Genomic DNA, 9,403 nt, shown 5'->3' on the forward strand with positions numbered 1-9,403 from the left:
TTATTTTGGATTTGACTTGAAGACTCAACCTGGAGATTATTTCATAAAAATAAAATATCTAAAGTCTTGTTTTGATTTATTAGGGCTAGTTTGGGAACCCTATTTTTAATGGAATTTTCCTTTTCACAAGAGAAATTAGTTTATTTTCCTTTAGGAAAATAAGAATCTCTTGAGAAAATGAAGTTTCCAAACTAGCCCCTGATATAGGTTGCTAGCTGTCAAAAAAATTTATAGCTGATTCAAACAGCCTAGTTTACACTATCTACGGTCTAATTTGAAGTATTCGATCATCTAGCTTATAAAAAAGCAATTGGCTAGCTCACTTCCACTATTATAGCTTATAAAAAAATTAAAATTAGCTGATCTGAACGAAGCCGAAGCCAAGATACATATCGATCCGAACATTCATCCGAAATTCGTAAAATGGATACCCATCATTAATCACCTAACTACTAACATTCATACGCTTCGAATATTTTGCATAAACTGATCAAGTACGGTATTCGCCTGGTGAGGATGAGTGCCGCCGGAGTCCCCGAAATATTCTGTGGAGATGAAGCTAACATTTTCTTGATGAAAGCCAAGCACGTATGGACATCATCATGCAGCTGAAGCAGGAAAGGGGTGGCAGACGATAACGAGACTATGGATTGAACGTATGCAGCAGTTCTCAACAGCACAAGTTAAAATTACCCCATATAAAGCTAGCAGTAGTGTCCTATCCTTGTACAACTCTGAACCACAGTGAGCATAAATGGTTTATAAGCTAACACCAAAAGTACAGCTGCACTGAAAATTCATGAAAAAAACGCAATGGGCATACTCGCTGCAGGCCCATGGAACATGCCTAGTCGATCTTCACAGAAGAATAAATCAATCTTGTGAAGCAGAAGCAGGCGTAGAAGCCGATCGTACCGGTGAGCACACAGAAAGCGAACGAGGCAAGAAGCATGTAGCCAAAGTACAGCATGCCCGACACCACCTTAGTGATCTGCAGCTTAGTGAAGAAGTAGAACCCGGCATACAGGAAGAGGTAGATTGCTGATGATCCTGAAGTCAGAAAGGACCTCCACCACCACAGGTAGTCCTCACTGCACAGTTGGAAATAGCACAGCACGATTGTGATCTCCGCACAGGTGACGATGAGGATAATGAACACCAGGAACAGGAAGCCAAAGATGTAGTAGAACTGATGAAGCCAGATCGACGTCAGGATGAAGAAGAGCTCGATGAAGACTGCTCCGAACGGAAGTATGCCACCAATCAGAATGGTGAAGGCAGGGTTCATGTACCAAGCTTGCTCGGGGACCTGTCTCGGGATCTTGTTCGTCTTCACCGGAGCCTCAATGGCAGGTTGCTTGAAGCCCAGATAGCTCCCGACAAATACAAGAGGAACCGAGATACCAAACCAGAGGAGGACCAAGGCAAACATTGTGGTGAAAGGAACAGCGCCAGACGACTTCTCCCCCCATATTAGAGCATTAAGGACGAAGAAAATACCGAAAGCAATCCCAGGAAACAGGAAGGCGGTCCTCAGGGTGATGCTCTTCCATTCTGATCCTTTCAACATCTTATACAGGCGTGAAGAAGCATATCCAGCAAACAACCCCATCAAGACCCAAGTGAGCAGCATGGCAGTCATCAGTCCTCCCCGGTTTGATGGTGAAAGGAAACCCAGAACAGCAAAGATCATGGTTACTAGCAGCATACCGAAGAACTGAACACCAGTCCCAACACAGACACAGAGTAAGTCAGAGTTTGCAGGAGGGCGGAATACGTCTCCATGAACAAGCTTCCATCCTGTCTCCTCTTGGGTTTCTTCTTCAGTTTCAAGCTGATTGTACCTAGAGATATCTCTATACAGGGTGCGGAGCATAATCATTGCCACCATCCCAGATAAGAAGAGTACGATCATGAGAGAGTTCACAATAGAAAACCAGTGAATTTGATCATCTATCATTAACAAGTAGGTGTCCCAGCGAGAAGCCCACTTGATATCACTCTCCTGCAGAGCAATACCAAGCAAATCAGAAAACATTAAAACAAACTCAAATTTTAAAATGTATGTTAAGTAACTTGACAACGCAGTTCATGTGATAGATTCAACATGGAAAATACTTCTATAATATATATAGAAAACATACTTTTAGAAAAATTGCAGGTCAAGTGTCACATTTAAGACCGTGTCACCATCCTAAATGGTCTACACTAAGAATCAGAGGGAGTATTAAGGAAAGATGTTAGGGCACAAAAAGAGAAGCAGATGTGAGAAACATCACCTCGAAGCCTACATCATAGGTAAATATGATTTCCTTCCCGGCTTCAACCTCCTGAGGAGTATCTGAGTTTACCAGAAGCTTGCTGGCATGAGGATCACATGTGATTAAACGAGTGTTTTTATCATTCCACGGCCCTTCAAACTGGTGATTGATACTGGCATGAGAAATTTAACAAAAAAAGTATAAGTTAGTAAACAAGATAGTGTCAGCGTGAAAGGCATCATACTAACAAAATAGGGCAAGCATAACTAAAACTAACCTGAATGGTTTGACCTCAAATCCAACAATTCTAGAGAGATCTGTAGTTTCATCCTTGTGGTATTTTACTAAAAATGCCAAGTGATTGTGGATAAAGGACTTCTTATCATTGTTCTGTAACATATATTTTGTAATAAGATAACTCCACCCTCTCAAGAAAAAAGGAGACCTACACACTGTTAAAAGTAAAACACCAGCTGAGCACACAAACTTACACCAGCGTATTGGCCCTTGACACCAACATGATATCCAGCCTGGTAAACAGTAGCACCCCTATCCTGCCTTGCAAGAGGAACAACTAGTGGGAGATTGTCAAGAATCCTGTGAAGAAAATACGTTATGTAACTGCAGCATTTTTCATGCAATCAAAATTACAGTGCCACATATAAAATCCGTACATGTTCACCCGATACTCATCCTCTATTTTTTCCTTGAGCTCCTTTGCCTGTTTATCATCAATTTTTGCTTTGCAGATAATCTGGCACATCTTGGGTTCCCCCATCTCAAACTACAACACAAACGTAAAACGGCAAAGTGCATGACGACTCAGTGATTTGGTACATTACAAATTACAATGCTGAATATGTGACAAGCAGTAATCTAGTACTGACCACATAAGGAGAGTTCTCAATGCGATCACCACGCAGAACTTCTCCAAGATTCTCTGCACTGTCAACTATCGTGTTTGGTTTACAGAAAGGAAGAGAGTAATATGAGTAGGGAAGTTGCGTCTTCGTGGATGTCAGCTTATTCACCTTCACCAAAAGTGGATCTTTCTGCAGAAAATTATGTATGAACCAATTAGAACACACAACACATATTTCAGTAAAATAAAAGGCTATGATTTAAGAAGGAAATGTAATTCTCTGATCATCCCCGTAGCTCAAACGATTGAAACATACACAATTTGACATTCTTTTCTGTAAACGCAACTACTAGGACACATACATGCTTTTTAAGGATCTGAAAATAATGTGTTGTCATCATTCATTGAATCAGCTAGCGTTATGCATGGGCACATATGACTGTCAGAGAGTAGGGTGGATTCACATGTTACACGAAGCAACCAGAAACAAGAGAAACAGAACGGAGAATGGTTTGCGTGACAACAGCTTATTGTCAAGAAAATATCATCTGCAGCTGCCAAGTTCAAACTATAAGTATCATGTATACAATGAAACATGAAATTTACCTTCTGAGATCAAATGGAGCATTTGATGTATGTACAAAAAAATGAAGAACTGCACATCTTGAATACAAGTGAGTACAGATTTGAGTACATCTGGGTGCAGATTGTTGTGTGCTCTGCGCATTTTGAACACATACCGTGGCATACTCACCGCACAATTTTCTTATTTAAAGTTCAAATATACGATTCAATAACATTACACAAACTTTAGACCAACTATAATGTCTTCGATTATTTATCATCGCTAAGGGGAAAACGCTTTTGCCTCAACATTGAGATTTGAAGCAGGGACCTGGCCAAAAGTGAATGCCATTAGTCTCGAATTCCAAATGCATCCGATCAAATGTCAGGGAGCAATTGAAGTGGTGGTGCGTCATTAGCACTGAGCAGCACCGTGCAGAAATGAAACGACAAGCACGCAATTCGTCAGACTACACAACTGCGCACAGAAGCGCCAACGATTATGATGTCAGGTGAGAGAACAGCGTGTGCCACCCGCAACGGCACGAGTAAGAGTAAGAGTAAGGGAGCGAGCGAGAGCAGCAGGACCCCGAGATCCCAAACACCACCGCTCGCATCCAACTCGATAAACACCAAACTATGGATCTGGCCGTCGAGATCCAGCGCGAAAGGATGGGGAGAACCGTTACGTTACAAGGAAGGTGGGAATAAGCGAAGGGAATTTGGACCTTATGGAAGTCGTTGGGCGCCACGCCGGGTAGATAGAACGCGGCGGCCGGTGAGGCGGCGAGGAGCGCGGCGAGCGCCGCCGCGGCCCAGCGGAGCATCGCCGGAGCTCGCATCGGTGGGGTTGGATCTGAGGCGGAGGCGCTCCCTCGCAGTCCACTGGCAGTCTGGCGCTGGCAGACAGTCACTCTCTGTGCTGTGGCCCTTCTCTGATATGTCAGACTCTGAATTGAACGATGAGAAATGGTGAACGGGCCTATCCACTGAATGGGCTTGCGTTTCAAGGGAAGTCAAATGGGCTTTGGGCCAGAGCCCTCTCCACCCGACAGCTCACTCTATTGAAAATGGAAAAAGTCTATTCTACCTTCCTGAATTATTATCGTAACCAGGTGAATGTCCGTGCGTTGCTACGCAATGAACATATTCTAATATAAGATACATTAAAATTCAAAAAATACTAACTGACATTTTATGTTCTTGTAAACATCTTTTAAAAACTAAAAAATTTTACATACCTTAAAAGTATTACACATCGAATAAATCCTAAATCCATCATATGCAGTCAAATTCAATGCTCATTGGTCACTCAAGTATACATGCTCTAGACATACTATTCAAATGTATAGTTTTTGTTATATATCTAAAAATATTGGAACGACTTATAATTTAAAAAGAAGAGAATGGTTATAATTTGAAAAGAAAAGAGTACAATGTCTAATATTGTTGCCACACAAATATTGTATCCATGGCATCCTTGCTTTCTTGTTCTCACGAGTCCTGGATTAGTAGTTTTACAGAACAAGCCTCTTTCTATGTTGACAGGTTTGCGGTGCAATAGCTGCCTAATAGGAAGTTAACTAAGTAAAAGGAAAGAAGCCACAGAACAAGCAATAATCACCTGCATCTTCATGCCATCTTCAGCAAGCCACAAGTAATCAGACTCGTTGGATATGAACTTATGAAGTTAGAAGGTATTCGAGTTTGGATCTTCAATCCATCAAGCAAGCATATTCAATACCTACACAAGATTCCTTGCAGTAATCAGTCAAACAACATTAAAAAAATAAAACACAATGTACACTTATAATAAAAGTTTCTCAAGTTATGAGCATAAAAGTCAACAAAATTGACAAATGATAGTCAGAAATACACTATACTTAAGAGACAAGACAAAGAAATCCATCCGAGACAAAGGACTGTGGATGGAACATATCATTCCAACATCACAAACTGTTACAAAGAGAAAAACATTTGAATAGTTTGAACATATCATTCAACTAATGTCTTGTTTGGCATAATCATGTACTGTTACAAAGGACTATGGATTGCATAACTGGATATAGTTAGCAAAACCACAAGTGCTTGTAGCATAAAATGCATTTTTCATGAATACATGATACAGATCACATGACAATTCAGGATAGTAGTGGGTTAATTGAAAGGGAAATGTGCCTTTGGGCCATTTCTAAGTATTTTGGTGATTGAGTGCCAACACAAGTGCTTAAATGTGAATCTATGCCCATGGATGAACAAAGTGCAAATCACAAGTAAAGGTATGTTTCTAAGCCTTAGTACATTGGTTTTGTATACTAATATACTTGTCTAAGTGATAGAAACAGAGAAAAGAAGAAAGAAGAAGAGTTGGCTGTGTACAGCCAAAAGACTGCTTCGGTCTGGGGCACCGGACTGTCCGGTGGTGCACCGGACAGTGTCCGGTGCGCCAGGCTGCCTCGGGCGAAGAGGCCGCTCTCGGGAAATTGCCGACAGCGTACGGCTAAAAATCACCGGACTGTCCGGTGTGCACCGGACTGTCCGGTGTGCACCGGACTGTCCGGTGAACCAACGGTCGGCCCGAGCCAACGGTCGGCCGTGGAATCTGCGCGCGACACGTGGTCTGGCCAACGGTTGGAAAGTGGCACCGGACTGTCCGGTGTGCACCGGACTGTCCGGTGCGCCAGATCTGCAACGGTCGGCAACGGTCGACTGCGCTGTTTAAGGAAATAAATCGGGCACCGGACAGTGTCCGGTGTGCACCGGACTGTCCGGTGCGCCCGACGACAGAAGGCAAGGATGGCCTTCCAGATTTGTTCTCAACGGCTCCTAGCTGCCTTGGGGCTATAAAAGGGACCCCTAGGCGCATGGAGGAGCATACCAAGCATTCCTTGAGCACTCTTGATCACTCACACATCAATCTTGCGCACTTGTTCGACATTCTAGTGATTTGAGCTCCGTTCTAGTGTGCTAGTCTCTTGAGCTCAAGTCTGGGTCTTGTGTGTGCGTATTCGCTGTGATCTTTGTGTCGTGTGTGAGTTGCTAATCCCTCCCTTGCTCCGTGATTCTTTGTGAACATCTTTTGTAAGGGCGAGAGGCTCCAAGCTGTGGAGATTCCTCGCAAACGGGATTGAGAAAAGAAAAGCAAGAACACCGTGGTATTCAAGTTGATCATTGGATCACTTGAGAGGAGTTGAGTGCAACTCTCGTCCGTTGGGACGCCACAACGTGGAGTAGGCAAGTTTTGTACTTGGCCGAACCACGGGATAACCACCGTGTCATCTCTGTGATTGTTTTCTTGTGGTTATTGTGTTTTGGCTCCTCTCTAGCCACTTGGCCATAATTGTGCTAACACTTAATAAGTTTTTGTGGCTTAAGTTTTGAAGTTTTACAGGATCACCTATTCACCCCCCCTCTAGGTGCTCTCAATTGGTATCAGAGCCGTTCTCTTCAAGAAAGGGACTAGCCGCCCGAAGAGATGGATCCTAAGGGGAAGGGAATCGTGATCAACGATAAGGAGAAGGAGTCCTTCGTCAATGAGCTCAAAGATGACAAGCCTACCGACTCTGGCTCGGGTCATAGACGAAAGGAAGGGAAGAAGAAGAAGACGAGGCGCATCAAGGAGATCGTCTACTACGACGACAGTGATGAGTCTACTTCTTCCCAAAAGGACGACGACCACAACGACTACGAGCAAAGGAAACCGGTTAATTCTAACTTTTCCTTTGACTACTCTTGTATTCCGCAAAGCTCAAATTCACATTTGCTTTCCATTCCACTCGGCAAGCCCCCACACTTTGATGGGGAGGACTACGGATTTTGGAGCCACAAAATGCGTAGTCACCTATTTTCTCTCCATCCTAGTATATGGGAAATTGTAGATAGTGGAATGCACTTTAATAGTTCGGATAGTCCTATATTCATTAATGAGCAAATCCATAAGAATGCACAAGCTACTACTGTTCTTCTAGCTTCATTGTGCAGAGATGAATATAACAAAGTGAGTGGCTTGGATAACGCCAAGCAAATCTGGGATACCCTCAAGATCTCTCATGAGGGAAATGACGCTACCTTGCTCACCAAAATGGAGTTGGTGGAGGGCGAGCTTGGACGGTTCGCGATGATAAGAGGCGAGGAGCCAACTCAAACATACAACCGGCTCAAGACCCTTATCAACAAAATAAGGAGCTACGGAAGCACGCGATGGACGGACCACGACGTCGTCCGACTAATGCTAAGGTCCTTTACCGTTCTTGATCCTCATTTGGTGAATAATATTCGTGAGAATCCCAGGTACACCAAAATGTCGCCCGAAGAAGTCTTAGGAAAATTCGTCAGCGGGAGAATGATGATCAAGGAGGCAAGGTACGTGGACGACGCCTTGAATGGACCGATCAACGAACCACAACCTTTTGCTCTCAAAGCAACAAGAAGCAAGGAGGCGCTACCTAGCAAGGTGGCACAAATTGAGGCGGTCGGACTTAATGATGAAGAGATGGCTCTCATCATCAAACGCTTCAAGACGGTGCTAAAGGGTCACAAGGGGCAGCCAAGCAAGACCAAGACGAAGGGGAAGCGCTCATGCTTCAAGTGCGGTAAGATTGGTCATTTTATCGCTAACTGCCCCGATAATGATAGTGACCAGGAAAAGGAAAACAAGAGGGAAAAGAAGAAGCATTACAAGAAGGCAAAGGGCGAGGCGCATCTAGGCAAGGAGTGGGACTCGGATTGCTCCTCTTCCGACTCCGACAATGAAGGACTCGCCGCCACCGCCTTCAACAAATCAACCCTCTTCCCCAACGAGCGTCACACATGCCTTATGGCAAGGGAGAAGAAGGTATGTACTCGCAACTCTACCTATGCTTCTTCAAGTGAGGACGAATCTAGTGATGAGGATGAAGTAGATTATTCATGTTTGTTCAAGGGCTTAGATAGATCTAAGATAGACAAAATTAATGAATTAATTGATGCCTTGAATGAAAAGAATATACTTTTAGAAAAGCAAGAGGATTTGTTGTATGAAGAACATGATAAGTTTGTAGAGGCTCAAAAATCCCTTGCATTAGAAATTAAGAGAAATGAAATGCTTGCTTGTGAAGTGTCAACATGCCATGATTCTATCTCTAACTTAAAGAGCATAAACGATGATTTAAATGCTAAACTAGTAGAAGCAAATAAATCAAACTCTTGTGTTGAATATGTTGAAATTTGCACTAGGTGTAAGGATATTGATATTAATGCTTGTAGTGAACACTTAGTTTCTATTTCAAAATTGAATGATGAATTAGCTAGTCTTAATGCTCAACTTAAGACTAGCAAGAGTAATTTTGATAAACTAAAATTTGCTAGGGATGCCTACACGGTTGGTAGACACCCCTCAATTAAGGATGGGCTTGGCTTCAAGAGAGAAGTCAAGAACTTGACAAGCCATAAGGCTCCTATCTCCGCCAAGGAGAAAGGGAAGGCCCCTATGGCTACTAGTGCTAAAAAGAACCATGCCTTTTTGTATCATGATAGGAGACAAACTAGAAATGCTTATAAGAGTTATAATGAGTACGATGATTTTTCTCATGCTATGTTTGCTTCTAGTTCTTCATATGTGCATGATAGAAATGTTGGTAGAAGGGATGTTGTTCATAATATGCCTAGGAGAAATGTTGTTAATATTCCTATGAAAGTTAATGAGCCTTCTACAATATATCATGCTTTGAATGCTTCC

General features: G+C 42.8%; 1 protein-coding gene across 1 annotated transcript; it reads right to left on the reverse strand.

Moving 5' to 3' along the window:
- Positions 1 to 626: 626 nt before the first annotated feature.
- On the reverse strand, positions 627 to 4,571 carry LOC100191844 (Transmembrane 9 superfamily member 9). Its single transcript, NM_001137268.1, has 7 exons — positions 4,416 to 4,571; positions 3,149 to 3,313; positions 2,936 to 3,045; positions 2,753 to 2,858; positions 2,539 to 2,651; positions 2,280 to 2,433; positions 627 to 2,005 (listed from the first exon to the last, which is right to left on the reverse strand). The coding sequence occupies exons 1-7, from the start codon at positions 4,527 to 4,529 to the stop codon at positions 848 to 850; spliced, it is 1,920 nt and encodes a 639-aa protein (NP_001130740.1). The 5' UTR covers positions 4,530 to 4,571; the 3' UTR covers positions 627 to 847.
- Between the last annotated feature and the right edge of the window lie 4,832 nt (positions 4,572 to 9,403).

The sequence above is a fragment of the Zea mays genome, chromosome 1, assembly GCF_902167145.1.
Source record: "Zea mays cultivar B73 chromosome 1, Zm-B73-REFERENCE-NAM-5.0, whole genome shotgun sequence".
NCBI lineage: Eukaryota > Viridiplantae > Streptophyta > Magnoliopsida > Poales > Poaceae > Zea > Zea mays.

What these genes read in the sequence shown, in the direction of transcription:
- LOC100191844 (NM_001137268.1), bottom strand. Translation starts at nt 4,529, where the DNA reads ATGCGAGCTCCGGCGATGCTCCGCTGGGCCGCGGCGGCGCTCGCCGCG. An exon ending in TTGAGAACTCTCCTTATGTG is followed by an intron (nt 3,046 to 3,148) that starts GTCAGTACTAGA and finishes TTTGTGTTGTAG; the next exon opens with TTTGAGATGGGGGAACCCAA. An exon ending in GATGAGTATCGGGTGAACAT is followed by an intron (nt 2,859 to 2,935) that starts GTACGGATTTTA and finishes TTTTCTTCACAG; the next exon opens with GATTCTTGACAATCTCCCAC.